At 40.6% G+C, this 22,047-nt stretch overlaps 1 protein-coding gene across 1 annotated transcript in view; it reads left to right on the top strand.

Moving 5' to 3' along the window:
* The window catches only part of LOC130691021 (neuroligin-4, X-linked-like), a 39,710-nt gene that overhangs the window by 4,789 nt on the left and 12,874 nt on the right, over nucleotides 1-22,047 (top strand). Inside the window, exon 2 of the mRNA XM_057513922.2 lies at nucleotides 21,870-22,037. Within this exon, the coding sequence (XP_057369905.1) occupies nucleotides 21,870-22,037 (168 nt within the window). The remainder of the gene's footprint in view (nucleotides 1-21,869; nucleotides 22,038-22,047) is intronic.

The following is a 22,047-nucleotide window of genomic DNA, read 5'->3' as shown; positions in this document are numbered from 1 at the left end:
GCGAGCAACAGAACATTTATGTCAGAAGAAAATAGCGTTGAAATGGAACATCTAAAACGCATTTGGGAGCCATGTAAAAGATATTCTTTTAGCCTATTTCATTAGTGGTGGTAACGTTACCGGCCCTTTTGCATTCTATAGATGTGTCGAACATTGACTGCTGGCCATTGCATCGAATTTCAGTCCGTTTATTCTTTCTGGCTCCATACCATCAAGGACGTGGGGTCCAATGGATTAGCATTCGAACAGCAACCTATCCATCGTATATTGGAAAGAGTTCCCGTAGCCAACTGCCTACGGTCTGTGGCGAAGACTGAAAGGCATCACGAAAGAACGAAAAGAAAAAAAAACGATAGTATTATACTAGTCAGAGGTTTTTCCGTACCAAAGAATAATAACAAAAAGAAAAAAAAAAAGAAAACCAAGAAGATGGAGCATCAGCTACACGTTCCAGACAGAGCACAGAGAAAAGACAAATGATGGCAAATGTCTTTTCTTGGTTGGGATATGTTCGATCGGAATGTTTTTTAGAGGACAAGCTCGTATCCGCCCGAATCCGCATCGTTCATCAATCTCGATTGTTTCTCTCCCTTTCTCATTCTATATGTGTACACACAAAAGCTTCCATATACATAGACGCACACGTCTGACATATACGCAACTGTCTATCTCGCGGTAGATGAAGTGCTATGTGAGCTCTCTTTTCGAGGTATCTTTTCAGATGTTTCTCTTTTTTTTTTTTTTGTTTAAGACTGTCTGTGTCCTTTTCTGATGGGTTCGTATATCTGCACCCCTTCGTGACGGGTATCCATCAAAACAGAATCCCTCATGCAAGCGTGCCTGTGTCTACTGGCAAACTACAGTGTCCAACTGTACCTACCCAGTATAGCCACGCCCTCACGAGAGATTCGAATCGGAAATATCCATATAGATATTGGAAGGCAGATAGAGGACACTTGCTTTGTTATTGGAGGCTTTTGCTGGAGATACAAATGATATTCGAATCTCCGCTTGTTATAAGCCTCTTAGGCATATCTACTGGGGGTATATATAGCATGAAGCGGTCGTTATATAAGTGGTTCGATGAGCACGCAACTTCAGATGTGTTGAAGATCGCCCATGGTCATGTTGCCAGCCCAAGAATTTCCCTGGCAATCGTCTGTCTACTGAAGAAGCAATTAGAGATTAATTATGACGTATATACAAGGATCGTGCATATCTTTAGATGCATACCGCACACCTTCTAGATAAAATATTCTCGTACGTGAAGTAATTCCATATCTATATGCTGCCTTGCACACCTTGATGTGGTAGATGATTAGCATCATTATCGCCATCCAGTTTGCTGAATATTGAAATAATGATTTGACTCAGATCGATGCATGTTTATACATGCGTCTGACTGCTGCTATTCCAACCAAAACAGCAGCTTTTTTTGCTCCTCGTTATCTAGTTTTTGCGTATACTCATCAAGGAGTTTACAATTTGCAACGTTTTAATCGCTTTCGTCTAGTTGTCCCATTGATTATGAATCACCCAAGGGGACATCAACAACTCGAAGAAATACATCAACGCTAGTTCTATTATGAGGGGAAAGCATGCTTGGCTACACCTCGAGGTGATCCCACTAGTTCTCTGCTGCTACAATATTTTTGTTTTTTGTCCACTCTCATCAAAGCCAATATGTTACATTTTGAAACACGAACTATCAATTATACCCATTTTAGCCTCGTTTTCCTATATTTTTGTATCCCTACAGACGAGTCTATACGTCCGTCCACATTCATTACAAAAATTTCGTTTTTAAGAAGGAAATGTTCATCGTAATTCTAGGAAGAAAAAAGGCTTACGTACACACATTGATATTTACTGCATTTTTTATTTCATTTTTTAGAACCAAATTTTCGTTGAAAAATGTTCTATCCCTACATCAATCCTATGCAGACGTGAAAAAGCATTTTAAAAGACTACGCCATAGTGGGGAGTGGGTACGTGTCGAAGACACTGCGACACAATTTATGGGTTCCATGAAAACACGGTGGAAACGACCGGAGAGCAAATGGCCGTTTTCTTACAGGCCATACATTCCGTATTGTACGAAATCCTTGCCGTCCTCTTTCCTCAATTCGGGTGATAAATTTGAGACTGAAGCGCTTCGACTGCTGCGAAAGTCTCGTAATTCCTAAATTTTTTTTTCACGCTCTGCCCCCTTTACTCAATTGAAAATGTCGATAAACGCAAAATTTCCCTGTTCATGTTTGTTGGGGTTATAGTCTTATCCAAGTTCTTTGGCTCATGATCGCCCTTATAACTCTGCGTACTTCGCCTTTTATTTGACATTGCTTTTTCCAACCAGCGTCCGTTTTGAATAGGGTCGTCTTACACAGCTGTATAATATTTTACGTTCGTTGTAAATTGAACGCTAAACTTTTCATGATCATTCGGCGAATATAAAGGACGAGTTTCCTTGTCTACGAGGAACGCTAGCCTAATGTTTCGCGTTGTTCTGTGGCTGCGCATGTCTACATCGGGGGCTGCAGCGTATCTTGTGTGTACATTTAACAGTTGGTCGTACAGTCCGCCTGGCCCTTGACGAGTAAATAGACTTTGGCGTAGCTGCCTGATGTTGGAGAGAGGCGGGATTAAAAGTTCTTTTCATTCAAATTTACATGTTCGCATCTCAAAAAGAAATGGACGAAAGAGATAAGACGGTAGCCACACACATTGAGCAGCTATAGTTCGTCTTCAATGTTTAATTTTCGATTTTTCCAATGCCGAATGGAAATTCTATCCACGTCGAAAGGTCAATTCTTTATTGTCACGTATGATGTATGAGGGAGAATGAAAAAGAACTGTCGTCGTAAACTACAGTGTATCAAATAAAGAAGGGTACGTTTCTTTATGGTATAACGGTTGAAGCTTTGGACGGGAAAATAAATAATAAGAAAAAAAAAACAGCATCGAAATTGTTGCGACATTGATGGGGACTGGTGCGTGATCGATTAGGGTACCGATTCTGTATGGTAGTAGAGGACTCGCAACGCGCTTTCGTCGTTCTCTGACGTGCTGCATAAAAAGGTTGTCCAGAGACTATGTAGTCAGTTCATTATGGTTGGAACGGGGGAATGGGAACGAGCCACATTGATCAATGCCAATGTCGCTTTTATGCACATACACACACGTCACGTTGAATATAGTGTGTACGGACGTCTACTCTTCGTCCTGGGTTGAACTGCATTGCAACAAAGAAAAAGCACTACAAGAACAAAAAAGAAAGACCGACTACGTTCCTTCTGACGTAATATATCCCGTGTAGTGGTGGCTCGCAGTGCGCATTTTTTATTTCCTCATTTCAGTTTACTTCGCCTTAGCATTTTCCTTCGCCTTAGCATTTTCCTTCGAAAGTTTAATAACTAAGATAACGATGGAATAAGCTTCTTGGAACAGTCTCGAAAACACTCGTTTTGGCTGGTTTTAGTTGTCAGAAAGTCTGTTTCGGCTACTGTCTTTTTATGACACATCCACCAAAGTGCCACGCCCTTTAGTGCGTGATATGCTCAGCCACAAGAAAAAGCCTGATTAAAGTCTAAAAAAATTGTCAAAATCTTTAAATAAACCCGATGAATAAGAAACGAAACAACTGGTGAAAGTTAAGTACAACACCAAGCTTTTCCCTTTGATTCAATGTTTTACACCGTTTGCACTGTACACACTGACCGTGTCTTACTTTACTTGGACAGAATTTAGAGATGGTATCAAGCAGCCGAGTTCGACGTCGTCGTCCCTACTGTCGGTCGTTCCACTCGTTTGCCAGCACATGCTAGGCATTGCTGGTGCTGTAATCACATATCCTTTGATATTCTCGCACGGTTGGGTCTCTTGCTTCTCTGGCTACCTTTCAAGTTTCTGCACAAGCAGTCGAGGAGCTTGTTATCTACTATCAGTTCGTTTTGACGAGAAGTGCAAACCAAGAGGATATAACATTCTGGAAAATTGTTAGGACGAATACCTTGAAATCTGTAAGTTTTTTTACGCAGTGGGGTGGGGAGGGTGGGGGCTGTTCTGGTTGATTAACGCATCGTTATAGCGTTCGTCGGAGTAGCCAATTGATCAAAGTAGCACATGGGATACGCAGATTTCTCCACTGGAAAATCCTTTGTCTATGTTTTTGTTTTCAGACTTTTGTCCTTTATTAGTTGAACATTAAACAGATGTTGACGCGAATAGTTGGAATAAAATAAGAAACATCCAGAAAGAATTGCTATGCATAGATTGGAACGGATGGCGGACGTGCTTGTCTAACAGTTTGTTTATTATTCCAACCGATCGTGGGTACGAACATTTCTATTTAACAATGCGAAAACTTACGAGGAGGGAGAACGCGAATTCGGTTACTCCTCGTGGATAATTTTGAAAAACATCTCGTTAGCCGAGCACCATAGAGCTGTGTGATGTATAGCTTTCGTAAATTGGATATACAGGGAAACCATCAGAATGAGGCCGATGGGGAAGTTTATCCAGCATTCGGGACTCGACTCGTGACTTTTCCTTGAGAGTATGGCTTTTATTGACTTGCCGATACGTTCATTTCGTACGATAACACTCACGGCAAAAGACGAAAAAGATGGAGGTGTTGGCCGCATTAGACAAGCGTAAACTGACGATGGGAAACTAGGGCAGCTCTTGAAGGCGAGGATGCGAGCAAGCGATTGAAGAGGAAATCAAATAAATAAAAAAAAAAGGCCGAGAGGAGAGTGGAAAGTAGATGAAAAGAGAAGGAAAACAGCAACGGGAAACCAGCACGATTTTCTATTAGGTTTCAGTAAACACTCGTGTGCTGATAGATTTTGCAGTTTGCGCCATAAAGCCCATGAGGCCTTAACAATATATTTAAAAAAATTTATGTAATAAAAATAAGGGGAAAAAAAAGGTTTTTGGGTCAACTGTAGAACACGGTCAATAGTTATTTTTGATCTAGACGCTTTTTTCCTAGAACCTAACATTGCCGTTGTGCATATGTCTAAAATTACTTACCCAATTTTGGACCCAAATTCGTGATTTGATTTTCTGTTACCGTTTAATTATCGCTACTCAATTTTTTTTTCTCTCCATTTTTGGGGAACTGTCTTCCTTGATTGCGCCGTCAACACCATTCCTGCGATTATACGTTGACATATGAGCGATAAGTTCCCTATAGCAGCTGAAACGCTATCTAAGGTGAGCCACGAGTTCTGCAGCAGAGGCAAATTCAATCATTTCCATGTCAATAAGTTTTTCGGCTCTGCGTGTGATGTTGGCGGCAACTGCCAGCCATTTGGGATTTCATAGGAAAACGTAACCACGCGTCATATTAAACATGAAAAATGGAAGGGTTTATGTCTCTGCCCGATTAGAGATGAAGGCTTTCTAGAGAAGAGATGGACGCCCTAACGTCACCCTCGAATTCGTTCACCCTAAACGAAAAATCGGGTTCGCTTTTACTGCGTGGACGGTAAAAGGCGATTCAATCAGTCCTAATGAAATGAAGGAGTTGAGAGCTTGCGTGAAGGGAGAGCAAGTTGAAATACAAAAAAAATTTCAGAAAAAATAAACGAAAGTGAATAAATATGCATCGGAAAATCGATTGCCACGCGCTGGGATGTTGGGAAGAAAGCGGAAGCGCAACGCTCTGCCATTTTCAATTTCCACGCTTTTTTTTTATTTCGTTTACTTTCTTATTTATTTTAGTTTTTTTATTTATCTTTGGTTTCATTTTATGACGCCTATCTTGCAAGGCATCGTGACACTTTTTGATGCAAGAGTTTCACTTTAACTATTTCAATTATGATTATTCGGAAAACGTTTCCCTCGTTTCGCTGTCCAAACGTTTTTCGCATCTCGATGCTTTAATTTATTTACGATAGAGTACAGCGATAGTCGATATACCTTCAACACAGACACACCGATAAGCATTTAGAATTTACCTTGTGTATTATAATAACAATCTATGCTATAGATGACAAAGAATTTTTGAAACGCTCAGAGTAAAGTAAAACATTATAAATTGAAGCGTTCAAAGTGCTTTGCATCTTTGTTTTATGACACATCGAGTGTATCTAAATCAACATTAAATCCACGTTTGTGTGTATGTGCAGACAGCCTAAGCATTGGCCGTAAATGTGCAACTACGTAGGTACGTATACGATCTACAATAAATTTGTAAAAGATATTGTAGTAGAGCATACCGAGGGTGTGTTCGACAGGGCCATACATAACGGCCCACAACTTGATGGCTAAGGGTCGTACGATGAGATATTATATCATCGTCTACTGTAAGGAGACGTGAAAGATCTCCGTGTAAAAAAGAAAAGAAGTAAAGATAAAGAGGAGGATGGTTCGCACAGTAATGTCGAGATTGAGATATACACGCGTCTGCTAAGTCAGCACTTGTAGATGAGAGCCAACACATAGATTGAACAAGCCCTTGTACACAAACATAGGCGGTGTTTTATTATGCGCTTATGTGCCTATTGTTTCACAAGAATGCCGTACATAACACGAGAAAAACGATGCGTTCTATAGCCCACCAATTGTCGTTGATGTACCGACCATATGGAAAATAGGTACTAAAGGTCTGTCCATCTCAATTGTCGGACATTTTGTCCATCATTCCATCTTGTTCACCACACACAAGGGAAACGTCACCAGCACGTATGCGATAAATCACCCGGGCAACGTGCGTGCAAGTCCGAAGAGCCTGTCTTAGACGACCCGAAGGCTCTTTCTTCGTGCTACATCTACTGTAGAAAATATACTCTAGAAAATATATTAAAAAAAAAAAAGAAGTAAGAGGGAGGACTGTGTCGGTTGACAAGAATGGAGTATGTGTAAAGAACTTACCGTCAGCAAAGATGGAGAGAGTGAGAAACTAGGAGTAAAAAGGAACCCCCCCCCCCAAAAAAAAAACACATTATAAGGGCGTCAACGTGAGTTTGGGCGTCTTTTTTAGATTTACTTCTTTTTACGTTCTGTTGTGTTCTTTTTCTTTCTCTTTGACAATTCTCAAAAATCACAAGTAAAAATGGCAAGTGTGTAGGTACGTTTTGAATCAGTGCCTATGCACTATGCGTGCACAGAGCGTATAGCTCACGCCTATGAAATCCCCTGCCAACGTGAAACGTGCTGCAATATCGAGTGCAATAAAGGCTGCACGCTATTTTTACTTCGTGGCATGAACGAGGGAACATCACATATCAAGTAATCGATATGGCAGTCCTTTGGTTTCACAAGAATATTGCAGAAAATTGTAATTATGTTTTCGTAAGGGCAGTGATAACAAATAATGGATTAGGGTTTATTGATACAGGCAGTTGAGAGCTTTTTTATGTTGCCCTCATGTTCGTTACGACAGCCGTGAAAATCTCTTCCAGATTAACATAAGTGAAACAGACTACCAAAATAATGAAAAGCCTATTGTTAGGAATAGAACATCTTAATGACAGTCATCTCATTCTTTCTGAAATACCACTACACTTTAAATTACTGCGTAACTGGTAACCTGAGTATTGAAATAGAGGGGATGATGTGCACGAACAATAACTTCACTTGGGTCTTCTTAGAATTAAACAAAAAAAAAAAAAAAAAAGAAACGGCAATAAAGAAAGAAAAAAAAGTTTTGCTCGCTGATTCTTAATTGTGAATTCATGGCAGAAAAACTTGAAGAATACCCGTTCACTCTTCAATAAGAAAACTCAAGTTTAGATGGTTTTCTTCTTCTTTTTTCCCCCCCGCCACTCCCCACTCTGTGTTATAACACGATATGTCGGATGGAGCTCGTTCAACTTACAGAGCGCATAGTGAGCCTGTTTGAAGGACCGATCTCATCACACTAGTACGCTGGCCAAGAGGATGCCAGAGCACTCGAGATCCCAAGCTCGTTAGGATTTTTATTCTTTGCCGACAGCAACCCAGTTATAACAGAATGAAGCTTTTCCTTTTTCTCTTTTCTTTTCTTTACTCCCTGAGCACCAGACAGTAGCAAGTCCTTTCTCACTCATCCACTTCTACAGCTCTTCCTCTTCTTTATTCGATGTGTAACATCCCTCAACACCGCCTCCGCTAACCCAATGGCTATTGAGGAGTTTTCTCACTCGCTTCTCTTTAATGATCTGCGTCCTCGTTTCGCATTCTTTTTTTTTCTTCGTCTAGCCGTCATCTTCTTTCATTCTTTTGCTCAAGATCTCCGGGCGCTCAACAGACAATAAAGCTCGTCACGGCGTGAAACGAATAGTGGGAAATAGAGATGTAAATCTTTTTTTTTTAAATACCTAAAACTATTTTGCACCGACGATATGACATTTTAAAAATTCAAGCTTTTCAATACATGGGACTATTGTAAAAAATTATCTATCAACCTATATTGATAACCTGCCACAGCGGAATGGCAGGACTTGGTTACAGGTTTAAGAGAGAACGGAAAAAAGGCCAATGCAATTATTGCGGAATATTCTTTGTGTTAAACTTGAACGACAGTCCACACTCTTCTGAGATTGTAACATCGCTGCTGTACGGGCAAAAATGTATTGAAGCAAGGGCAAACGTAGCAGCGGCCGAAGTTCACGTTCGACTGCATACCGACGCAGTGGACAATGTCAACAAGAAACTTACTGTGAAGTCTGTTGATTTATTGAAAAGGCATACATTTAGGTTTTCTTTACAAACAGAAAAAAATACTTCAATTTTCTGTTATTTAAAACGACCATATAATTGGTTTTCCACATTTTCTTTTTTCATTTGAAAATAAATCCTGAAAGCCACATCCTCTATTTTCACTTATGCACTGGATAACTGTATTACTATATCTCACATTTTTCTCTTGGCAATATTGCCATTGAATGGTATACACTTAAACGGCGTGCGAACACGAAATATATACAACATATATATAAATATTGGTAGGCAATTTTTTTGCAAGCTTCAATGACTCCGCAGGCTCGTATGACTGTTGCCCAGCAGACACGCAAACAAAAAACACGTCGTTGTTAGCTTTATGATAAAACAAAAACCTCTCTCTGCTCACTTGGTTAGGTATAAAGCATGTGCATGTAATATTGCATAACTTCCGGCAAATTTCATGGCTGGTTACCATATTGAAGTCGAAGGAATGTTTCAATTTTTTTTCTTTTCAAGGTGGCTTATCCAAACGGTGAATGAAGTAGTTGCCAAGCTACGGAAATAAACGTCAGCAAAGGCTTACAACTGAAAAAGCTTTACGCCAAAATTTTGCACAATAGAAACCGATGTGAATCGTGAATGTTTGCAGTACAAGAATGAAGACGGCCAAGTTGGAAATTCTATAGAATCTTAACATTTTACGGATTTATAGTAAAGGCAAAGACGTGATTATCTCAACTGAACTGGTTTCAATCGTTGTCCAAAGTTTTATTGTTCATTTTAAACTTTCTTTGTTTTTAGTCAACCCCCTGAATCTTCGCTAGTCAAAATTGAATGCTCTCTTCGTTTACTTAGAATCTGTGCAGTTGATTTTTAATGGATAGCCTCCCTCTTGTAAATTACAAGGATTTCTAATTGCGGTGGCAATTCCCACTCGGCTCAACCTCATCGCATATTTCGATCCGCGTAAAAGGTTCGGGATGAAGCCACCTGCACCTGACACGTTACCTATGCTGGGAAGGGGATATGGTAACTGTGCGACACAGTCTAGATTTACATCATTAATAACCAGCAAGCGTACTATATAGCGCCTAGATCCTTTCTTAAATTATTTTTGGCTGAAACTACGTATAGACGTACATAAGTGATAGCCAATACAATCAAACTCCTTCCACCGGAATAACCATAGCCGAAAAACAATCAGCTAAAACAGCAAATTTGCCATTCAGTTGCTTTGGTATTAGTTTGGTGATCTTCTCTCTTGATTTATCATAGGAATTCGGATTAACGACGCGAAAAATGCGCTGGTTTTGAATTTCATTTTGCCGCCATCGAACATGGAATAATTTTTATTACTACAAACCCCTTGTTAAGGGTTGACCCTATTGATCAGGCGAGAATGAATTGGAATGACACACGTGCATAAACGCTATCCTATGATACTGTATAAACCGAATTATGCATTCATCAGAGCCGAAAACCCCTCGAGGATGTTTAGACTCTAAACTGTATGGAGAGCGATATTTCTGGGTTCGCTCTTGGTGTCCCGCATCAGGAGCTTAGATGCTGTATAATGCTTATGTATACAGTGCGCAATGCATAATCCAGCAGCGGCAGACATCTTTATTTTTCTCATCTACTTTATTTTTATTATTTTTTTCCGGCGGTGTGAGGGTCGTATCAAAATGTATGTGTAGCGTCTGTAGCGTTATGCAGCATTACCGGGATACGCGGCGCAGGTCCGTCATGCAAATTTTCGTAAAACGCATTCTATTTTTCCCTCGTTCTCGAGGGACAACTATACGAAATTGATTTGACTTGTGCCCGACTGATGCTCCACTATCGCGCCACAGACGTGTATCTATCTGTAGCGGTGAGACGTCCAGCTGAAGAGAAGACGCTTAATCTTACAGGGATAAATGCCTATCCCATCCAGCGGGGTCCTCTGCGTAAAGCACGTAAATCGATAGATAGGTCTAAAAGCTTGACCGAGTTGAGTAAGAACTTGGATGGTTGTTGCGTTGTTTCGCATCCAATTATGCAAACGCAATTCGTTTCCATAACGGCTCCAAAAGTTTGCGGCTTTTCGAAGCGCCCCAGAGTATCCTTACTCAGTCCGTATTGCTCACGCCAAACGGTCCTATTTTGTTGGTTAGTTTGAATGACGGGTAGAGCAGGTTTATCCCGACCTTTGCCATATACAGCTGACTTCCAAGCCGAATGCCTTCGCTGCCCTGACGTCTGTAAAGTGTATATACATCTCTCTTATGGTGTAAAGCAAGAGAGGACGCAGTGACGCGTGCCGCTGCTGACTGCACAGGCCAGCAGAGGGAAAAAAAAGGGGGGAAAGTGGAAAGCGAATCGAGGAAGAAGGGCAGCAATGGACGGAAACGACGAAGAAAACAAACAGAGGAAAACAAACATAAGAAGGGCCAGCCCTGGTACATAAATATATATGAGAGTATAAACAGGAGGAGACAGTTAAGGGATAGAAGCACACACAGAAAATAGAGGAAGAAGGCGTAAAAAAAAAAGATCTGATGATAAGGAAAGCGAGAGTTACGCGATCGATACTATCGTCCAGCATAGAAAAAAAAGGGGTGCAGGAGTAACATTCGACTCAGGCATTCTCGCGTTAGGATTGATGATGCTAGGTGCTCTTCGAAAGCCATGTAAAGGTGAAAGGTGAATTAGGATTGTAGTTCTCGGCATCGGTTTGGAACTCAAACCGAATTGGCCGAGAGTATTCAATTTTGGGCGGGAATAGATCGGTTCGCAACGTGTTAAACAGTCCGCAAAGCCGCGTGAAGAAGACAGAAAGCCAGCAATTGTAGGGTGGCAAGCGTTCAAGTCGGCGTGAGTAGAATAATTGCGGGGGTATGTATAAATAGTATACGGCACAAAAGAAAAGATCTCGATGGCAGGCTCGACAGAAAAGACTCAGGCTGCAAGTAACAGAGTACGTATGCATAATTTATCCCTTTTGTTCATTCTTATATACCCAGCCGCGCTCGAACATTAGAAGAAAAAGAAAAAAAAAACACCATATAGCAGTATAGCGTTTGCGTTCGTGTAGAAAACAAGAAAATGGACTGGCAAAAGGCAATCAAAGTGATTCAATTTGCCATTCCTTCTTGCGCCCGTTCGTGCAATGCCTAACGAAGCGGAATGGGGATGGCAGGCGGGGCACTGTACCGGATTGCAAAGCGTAATCGCTAGTCGTCTCTCGTCGTCCATACGAATTTCACAATGACAAAAGGGAAAAAAACGGGGGAAATCAAAGAAAAGAAAAAGAATGGTACAATAAGAAAATATAGCTTCCACAAAAAGAAAGAGAGGAGAAGAAAAAAGAACGAATAAGAGAAACGAAGGTTGACAACAGTCTTTATGGGAACCTATTCTGTTTCGGCTTTTCTTCGTCTTCTTCTTTGGTCGGAGAAAATCGGGCAGAGCGTCTAGTCCTGTCTTTCGGCCAGCATAATTTTCCAGCCGCAGCTTAGCAGTCGTTCGGGACAAAAAAAAAATAGGGAACTTGTAAGCATGACGTAGGGAAAGCAAAAGAAATGTATTGGGAATGGAGGGAAAGATGCTAAAGAGTTGAGACTTTGCCAGGACAGTCTTAATGATAGTTACTTTTCTTTTTGTCCGCTCCACTTGTGTATGCTTCATCGCCGCCTGTACTCCGTTCTCCCGAAATATACATTATAAAGGGTACTAGCCGATAATGGATGAAAGGAGCTAACAAAGAATGGGCCAAACAGAAGAAAACAGAAAGACGAAGACAACAGGGTATACACGATATTCGTTTTGGAAGCCGAACAATCTACACACATGTCCAGGATCGTCAAGATTGCAGTTTCCTCTCAATATAATGGCCAACCGCAGATCCATCCCACGTTCCTTATATTTTCCCGTGTCGGATAAATCACCGTTGAGCCTGCTGATCGTTTGCAATTTTATTCGTTTGAACGAAAAATCAGAAAACGAGTCAAACAATGCGGTAGAAAAATTTCAGTCTACATGGTTCGCCAACATAAACGTTAGTTAGAACTGCCCACAGTTGACTACTCGCTAAATTGCTAATCTTTATCGCACGAATGGGAGGAGTCGGGGATGTAATAGTCTCTTCTTCCATCATGATTTTTCAACGTCGTTTATAGAACGGCTTGTTGCAGCTGGAACCACAGTTCGGTACGTTGAGTTCTTTTGTTGTTTTTTTTAAAGCGCCCCAATATATCATCACGTGAAAAAAAAAGAGGACAAATAAAAGAGAAAAAAATTCTTTGATATTTCCTTCACGATCACGCCATGGTTTCCCAAGTGTAGCCAAAAAAATATACGTACAATATAAAAAAAAGAAGCGTTTAAGCACGTACAACGTGATATTGTCTTCCATACGTCTGCTTTTATATGTTGCGCACTAAATCTTTAAGCTGCGTTCAATAATCGGGAGGGAAATGAATAGAAAAGCAAAGTGCGGCGACGGAAGAGATGGCGAAAATAATATATCCGCAGATAGTGTCGAGCCCCGATTGGCGTTTTATCTTATTCATCTTTGGCAGAGTTTTTTTCTGTCTCTTTTCTTTGTGCCGTCTTCTATCGATATACCTGAATCTTGGCACAGGATTTCTTGGCGCTGATTCTAGGCTATTTCGTCCCAAACAAGTGGAAACCGAGTTCAGCAAAACCAGAAAACGAAACGCAATGGAAATGACAATAAAAACAAAACGCTGCAACAAAAAAAAAGATACATCAAAATAGACACGCGAAATAGGAAAATGAGAAACGATCACACAGAGATAATAAAAAGAAATCCGGAACGGAAAACAATGGCAAAAACAAAAGGAAATAAAAAATGTTTGCTGGTAATAAATGCGTTCCTTTCCACAAAAATACAATAAATAATACGTGATATCGGCGATAAAACGACAATCATTGCAATCGTTTTGATTTACACTACCCTGGCGGATGATATGCTGAGCATAACAGAAGGTTTGTAACCTAGGAAGAAGATCAATCAAATCAAAACGCGATTCAAATCAAAGCGAGTCATCGTCAACCAATGAAGAAGCAAAAGAAGAATGACGGCAAACCGAAGTATTATTCACTACACAAACGGAAAAAGGGAAAAGAAACGCAGGTAGTTTGAATCAAGACAACTTGGAGCTCGTTGTCTCGGCTTAAACTACAAAGCTGTGATTGACAGTCAAGTCGACAGGAACTTTAGCGTGATACATGTCTCACTTCTTCTTCGACGCCATCCTTTTAAATTTTATTTCGTCCTCCGGAATAGATTCTTCTTCATCGCCTAGCACAAATTGCCTCGGAAGTAAGCCCTATATTGCATAGATAATCCACCAGTCTAGACAATGAGTAATGAAATTTCTAAATCAAGATTGGCACGCTGATTAGATTTAGCCTTCAAGAAGATGCTACTATCGTTAAGTGGAATTCTATATATATACCTTCCGAGGGTAAATGATGCTATCCGCCCGCTCTTTTTCGCTACGAAAAAGAACATAAGAAATGGGAAAAAACAGATCAATGAAGTTGAAATAAAACTCCTTGACAACGTCATTTAATCATTGTTGCTTGAATATGGAAGTTACCTGGGAATGTTCTTCGGAACAATGGAATACAAAGGTGAATCAGTTTTAGATCACGCTCTTTGTTTTTTGTTTTCTCGTGAAACATTTCCGAACCGGAGAAATTTTATTACATTAGACGTGTATTCTACAAGTCTATCTGATTATTTGCTTGGGTATGAAAAAAAAGGAGAAGAAATAAGAAGGCTCCGTTTCACGGGCATGTCCCAATTAGCGCTCGCAGTTGTACGTCAACGAGACTACTCGAAACTGACGGCATTGAAATGGTGGCCAAAGAGCCGCATCACTTGTTCCATTTTCGCCCTCCATTGGGTTTTCCTTTTATAGTTTGTCAGATCAGACGGTTGTCGAAATGCATGATGTCAATTAGCGCGCTTGGTTTGACACGTTTCTGGCTACCACTGACGACCCTTTTTCTGTTTTTTTCCTTCGAGAAAATGCCAACTGCGTTAAGGTTTTTGTCTGTTCTTTTCTTTTCTCTTTTTTCCCGTTTTAATATGGAAATAAGGAAAGTGAAGGACAACTACTAAATTTGTAGTCACATCGGCAGTGGTAACCCTAGCTCTGTCGGAATTAGCTCTGCGGAATCGTCTGCGTTCTTAATTTCCGTTTGAGGTGGAAGAAAACACCCTTCCAGGGACGCTACAGAATATGGCTGGCCTACAAACTAGCTGAGATTGTGTTAGATAGTAATGACTGTACAAAAACACCTCATACTTCAAGGAAACTCGTCGTGCTCAAGCTTGTTCGTTAACTGAAAGATCCGATCTAGGCCGTGGCTTCTATATGTCACCTGGATATAGTAAACAAGGCGGCCAAGTAAATAGTTTGAATTTGTATGCATACAAGGACCGTCTTTGCTTCAATGGTGCAACACTTTTTATGTGTTTGGGGTATGCGTTACGGAATATGAATTTCTGTAAGTCAAAGGGATCCGTTATAAAAGGAGACAAAGAAAAAACATACGCATAATGGAATAAAGAACGTGTGTTATAAATGATGCTTGCGAGACAGCCAATTAAAATACCTTAGCTATATGGCAGGAGACGGAAATCGAATGACGGCGGGAGGACTACAAAAAAATTACAATACTGAAAAAGAAATAAACACACACACAAAAAAAAAAGAAAGAAAGAAAACTATTCGTCCAAACGGAAGGAGGAAAATGGATCGAAGTAACATACGTAGAGGCTTGTCTCAAGAGTATTTTCTCCCTCTTCCTGCTGTGATGGGCATACGCGTTGGAGCAGCGTCTCTTGTAACGTTGCCCCGGTCGATGATCCGCTTGCACATTTTCCATGGTTCTACCTCTAGACCGAGATCGGGCGTTTCCTCTTTTTCAGTCTTGACGTTGCTACCCAAGAGTCAAATAAAGACACCAAGGAGAAGGCGAAAATGTACGTCGTGAAGGAACTGAAGAAAGCACGAGAAAGCCGAAGAGTGACGGAACTAAAAGAACTCTGTCAGATAAACAAAAAGAAAATTGGAAAATGGAATAAGAAGAGTTGAGCTTTAGTCAAGCGCAGGGACGATACATACTGTAAATAGTTTCAAAATAACATACAACATACAAAAAGAAGAGCGTTACACGAGCACGGGTGCAAGTGCACGATATTTACACATGACGGACAAGTTGATCGTACATATTATTTTCTCTGTCCTCCTTTTTCCTGTTAGCTGCAAATATACTTGGCAAGCGACGAACCAATCAAAATGAAAACAAACAAAAAATTTGGGACAGAGAATTTAAAGAGAAGAATAACATAAAAGCAATACGATTTTTGGTTCGATTTCTTTTGTGTACACAGATGATTCGCACTGACTGTTCAGACGTGTAAAACTTGGCAGATGGATGTTGGACCTATCATGTCAGGACTTCTTACTCTTTAGCTAATAAATACGTAGCCATTGGCCATTTGCAATAGAAGAAAATCTAGTTATAGCAGAGAAGAGAACGAGCATAATGGTAAAAGAAAAAAAAATCAGTTTAGCTTTGTACTGTACATCCCCTTACGGTTTGTGTATTTCTTTTCTGTGAGAGAAGCGGATAGCGTTGCGACTGTACTTTCGGTCCCCATGTGGAATTCCTTATCATGCTTCTTTGAAATGGATTTTATCTAGTAATCGCTTCTTTACTCGTCAGGAGATAGTGCGTGTTGTATGCGTGTGATATTCGGTTGATTTCAGTCGGAAACGGGTAAAACAAAAATATCCCAAAATAGAGTTGAATCCTAAATGAGCTTGCTAGTTTACGCTCTCTGGCCAAGATCAAAGCCTTTCGGCGCTGAATAGCTTTTCAAATATAAGGAAGAAAACAGAGCACAGGGCACCGTTGGATCTCGCTGGCATCGGGAAACAGTCAGAAACAAAAAGATTGCCAGAATTCTAGGTGTATCCAATCTTCGGTGTAATAGGGCAAGAAATGTCTTGTTCAAGAAAATCTACGTGTGCACAGTTGCCGATCTGTAAACCAGCAGCAGGTTTTACTCAGAGACTCCGCCATTTCAGAGGCAAATGAATCTAATCAAACAGAACCGTCAAAAGTGATACAGAATATCGTCAAAGTCACGTAATCGAAGAAGAGTTCTAACAAATGCTTAAGCTATAAAACAACGACATAGTTATGGTATAATAATCTGTCTAGTTGGCTTGACAAAAGTAGCTCAACCTGTCGCAGACGTGACAGCTCCTAATCATCCACGCATTCGCACCATTTCCCCTTCACTTTGCCTCGCGTATCAATCACAATGTCCCATCAACCGTTACACAATACGACGATAATAAACACAACTCAATCCATAGCCTTAATTATCCCCCATAGGTTCTCCGCTGGAGACAATACGTGATCTGGCACCTGGTTCTTGGTATGACGAAAATAGTGAGGGCCAAACGATAGCATGTAGGACGAGGCGTCTATAAAAACATATTTGGAAATCTACACGTACGGAGTTGTGAACGAGATGAAAGAAAATCATCTTTCACGTGAATGTCACGATATTGCTGCACGTTGCACGCCGGCTCATTGTGCCTGACATTTCTGATCCATTCAGACGAAACCAGTCGAAGACTCCTACACCGCTAATATGTAGCATTCACGGTACTCTGCTTCGCCGATGGTTCAGGCTCTTTTTTTACTTAACATGAAAGAAGAGAAATGCGACCTGATGTGATCTAGATAAAAAGTGAAAGCTTAATTCTATGGAACTATTCATCGCCAACAGGAGGGCAGCTTTAGAACTGAACAAAACTATCCTTTTCTTCTCTTTATGTACATTATACACATTTTTTCTAGTGTACAGAGAAATAGTAGCGTCCTCTGTTCTAATCTAAGATAAATTTCCTTTTTGCTAGTCTTCTCCTATTTTTGCTTGACGTGTTCCAATAAATAGCCGCTACGAACGAATCGAGTTACAAGGTGACAATGGAGGTGAGTTAGCCAGATGTAATGGTACTATACAGCCGACCTACACACACCCAATCCCTTTCAATAGAGATCGTCCTTCATCTTGCCACGGGAAAAGAAAGCGTGCAAGAAGAATAGACTGTAAAAAAGCTGATGGCTATAGTGACGCAAGTGCTGAATGATAAAAGAAGAGCGTATATACAAATTGAAAATAACTACCAGCACATGACTGTCAACCATTATTGCAGAAATGTTGCGTGGAAAAGAAAACTATATAAAAGGAGGTTTTCTTAAAAAAGAAAGAAAATTAAATAAATAAAAAAAAAGGGGGGGGGGGAAGAAAAAGGCAATACATCTCACGTCTCTATACAGCGCTAAGTTGCACACAGCGAATGGAGCACATTGTCGTATTGCTTTCCTGTCGACTGCCATCACCGACTGTATCGATTTCTCTTTACCAACCTCTCTCAATCCGCTTCTCGGTGGACAAAAAAAAAATTCTATTTCTGTTTATTCCTTTGAAAAAGTTTTTTTCTTGAATCTCGAAAAAGCAAGAGGATAAAAAAAAATACGAGAGTATCGCGCACGCCAGTCGGTGTTGTACGCGGCAACTGCGAAAGAACCTATAGCTATAGAGGATACCTAATATCATTACATCTCGACGTCTTTCAAGTGTGCAATCGTGCGGTTGGTGAGCGACTGCATGCAGCGGTATACCTGATAGACGTTTGAGTTGCACAAGCCAATAATTCTTCTGCTACATCATTTAATTTCCCCCCCCCCTTTTTATTCTATTGGGAAGGGGAAAGAATAACATCGTCTAATGGACAAACGCAATTGACGGTGAGTATAGGTGCACAGTCTAATCCTTAACGTCTCACAAGCGCCTTTGAACAAAGCAAAACGTTTCTTCTCGCTGGCCGTTTCAGTAAGAGTGTCTATACTTCAGCGATGAAAGAGGATCTTCTAATATTTTCCTGATCATTTTTATCTCTACGACGATGTCGTCTTCGAACATTTTTTGTTTTAGATCACCGCTAAACTCCGGCTTTCGGAATTTACTCACCGCTGTTTGTAAGATTTTGAAGTATTTATTCCCTCTAGTACACGATCGAAGCTGACGTTCGTGTGATCTGTATACGAGCAAAGCTACCAAATAGACTAGCGTACGGATTATGGAGAAAGTAATCACCGGAAAAAAATAAGAAAACTGTCTACAAAGAAAGATTAGGCCATTCTCTGAGGCTATACGTTTTCGTAATATTGTATTTCCATAATAGTGTAAGATCTATGGGATTTATACGCACATTGTAGTCCTTTAAATCATCTTTCCAATGTTTGAAATACTGATTTTAAAAATGTTGATTCTTGATTTTTTGTCTTACTATTTTCTGAGTAATCTGTGAAAGTGTAAACGAAAAAAAAAAACTTTACGTTTATCGGCCATTTTGTTTTCCGAGCGCTGTTTTTAAAGCTCCTTATGCACTAAAAAAAGCTCTTTTTCCCAACTTGCAAGCAATCGAGTTTTCTGTAGCTCACGCTCACTTTCAATCTTTTCACAGTGTTACGAATCGCATGGACGCGCAGGGGGGCCTTCACGTGCAATTGCACGCAGCGCACATACGGAGTTTTATTTCACTCTTCTTTTTTTTATTGCCTAAATATAAAGCCTCTTGAAACAAGTGTTTCTTAGATTCTCTCCTTCATTCCGTAAAAACGGATGATGCATGATTCAACGAGCTCTTAGGTTGACATTGACGGTTCTTTTTGAATTCTTAGCTTTTGCCGCTTCTTTCGTTTTTCATGATGGCATCGGTTTGTGAGGATAAACGAAGCTTCTCTCGCTGTTCTATTTTCCATCGCGTGACGTCTGTCTCTGTTTTCATCCACGTCTGACCGTCTGAGTCAAGTTGGCACTTTGGTGTCGAACCTCCGGAGACTCCGTCCACTTTCGTTTTCTCTTAGCTGGTATACTTACAAAAAGAACGAAATGTAAGTAGAAAGGGAAGTCCATTCGTTTGCACGAGGCAGACAAAGGCATTCTTTTCGGGTTCATCGTTGGATCCCTTCTTCTTCTATTTATCGACCAGTAAGAAGATCGCAACTATTGTCTGGCCGGCCCACGTTGCATTATTTACCTCTTTTCCTGTGGAGCGAATAAGTGTCCACAAGTCTACAAAGCCATCATTCTTTCCAAACTGATTTGAAATTGGCTTTCAGCTAAGAATAAAAGTGTAGAATAAAAAAGTCGGTTAGAAAAGTTTCTGAGATACCCAAGAGGGGCAAAACACTTCAATTGCTTTAAAAAAATAAATGAATAAAAATAAGCAAAACTCTGTCCAGTTAAATTAGACTTAAGGAGACTGAAAAAAAAATCCAAGTATATGCAAGCGGGCATACTATCGATTTCCCGCGGGTAGGAACTGGGTCGAGAGCGGTTTGACGTCAACGCGGCGTCTCCTCCAAATGCCTATTGCTGTTATTTCCATTTATTTTCCGTCTCAAACGAGTTGGTACAACATTGCTGGTGGCAAGAAGGAGTGGGTGCCTAATTGCGAGAACGTCTGAGCTTATGTAGCGAATCAAATTACGTTGTGACAAAGTTGCAATTCGAAACGAGCGTGCGATTTGCCCCCGCACAGGGTACGCAAACCCGTCAGGATATCCTTCTACCGCGGCTGGCTGGTAGATCCCTAACCGATTCCTTATCGTGAAGGTAGCTAACGTGTTAAAATGAGCACATACCATTTAAATAAAGAATGGAAAATACAAAAATGATCAGAATCCACATTTCCTGTTAATCAATCATACAAACTGAAATATAGATGGAAGAACGATTGCAATTCAGTAGGTGACACTCTTTCCTTCCATAAAGAAGAATCTCCTTTGAAATGTGTCAATGCCAGAATAGGATCCGCTGTGCCAACACCTCTATTCGGCCGGGTCGGATGCAAAATAGGAGGACAGCAAATCTGGACCGAGGATAAAAATTGGATGGGATGGGCTGGCCTGTGAGGTAATGGGATGAGAATGGAACGGTTCGTGGACTCCCTTATTTCTATAGCGAGGTTCTCAGCCGACACTTCTGGCTAGTGTTGTGTCAAATTCACGTATAGCCAAGTCAGTTAGTTGATCCGTTCCCATCCAGCCCGTTGACCAATCGTGATTGGATCTGCATAAAATGCATCCTGTTTACCATACCAAAGAGGCTCTCTCCCTTTCTATGGCCACCCTTGAATTCGTGACAGGCTTCAACTATACCGCCCCTACTTTATTTTTCTTTCTCATCTTAAACCATCTGGTCACTACTCGAAAATAAAAAGCTAAACTGTTTACCAGATCTTGAGCGCTGCCAATTTTCTGCATGAAGAAATGAAATAAAAAATAAAAAGCTTGTACGCCCAATTGGTAGAAAGCGTTTCATCGTAGAACAATAAGAGTAATAAAAGAAAAGAGGGAAACAACAGGAAACTCTGCACTGTGTACACATTGCGTTTTAAAATCGCCACAGTATTCCCTATGTACGTTTGCCAACGATGTAAACAAACTTTCTATTGGCCGGCAGACGAAGCATATTTTTCATCCGTTTTATTTATTGCAAATTTCGCATCTGTTATTTCGATAGGTGCGTATCTCGATACTATAGGCGCAATTGACTTTATTGGTACACTTTTGATTATTCAAGTACGCCAAATCAGCATATAGAAATAATTGATCTGTGTTTTCTCACCGCCATCACGCAGCTTGTATCTGTCAGTCTAGTCCAGCTATTAAATATGCATGGAAGATGCATATTGCATGAGTATACGACAACACAGAAGACAAGAGAGAGGGCGCATACAACGAACGGTGTGTAAATGTAGCACACCAGTTGTATGCAAACAAAGTCAGTGTTGGGATCGAGGCACGGTCCGCACAGTAGTCTTTGCTGACGGAGCATTGTGCATGCCTTTGCTGGCTCAATGTGAAATAGGCTTTCACCCCCTATCGGCGTGCAAATTGCCCAAGGGAAAAACAGGCCAAATGATAGTCACGGTGACTTTGATGTTTATTGTATTAATGTTGCTCGAATCGAAACGATAACGCCTAAGGAAAAATATATCAAATTGATGAAGCATCACCCTAGTAAATCGATAAATCTAAGTGGAATGACACTATGCTTTTTTTCGGACACTAGTTTAATAAAATTTTATTTTATATTTTCGCAGATGCATTTGCAGCCAGTCCAACAGCACTGAAGCCGCGCTATCCCGTCATTGTTTTCATTCATGGAGAGTCTTACAGCTGGGGATCCGGCAATCCGTACGACGGCAGCGTTTTGGCCGCCGTTGGCAAAGTCGTCGTCGTGACGCTCAACTATCGTCTCGGAGTCCTGGGTAAGTTTGC

This window comes from Daphnia carinata, chromosome 1 (genome assembly GCF_022539665.2).
Source record: "Daphnia carinata strain CSIRO-1 chromosome 1, CSIRO_AGI_Dcar_HiC_V3, whole genome shotgun sequence".
Lineage (NCBI taxonomy): Eukaryota > Metazoa > Arthropoda > Branchiopoda > Diplostraca > Daphniidae > Daphnia > Daphnia carinata.
The sequence above is the reverse complement of the archived record's forward strand: the minus strand, read 5'-3'. Positions and strand labels throughout refer to the sequence as shown.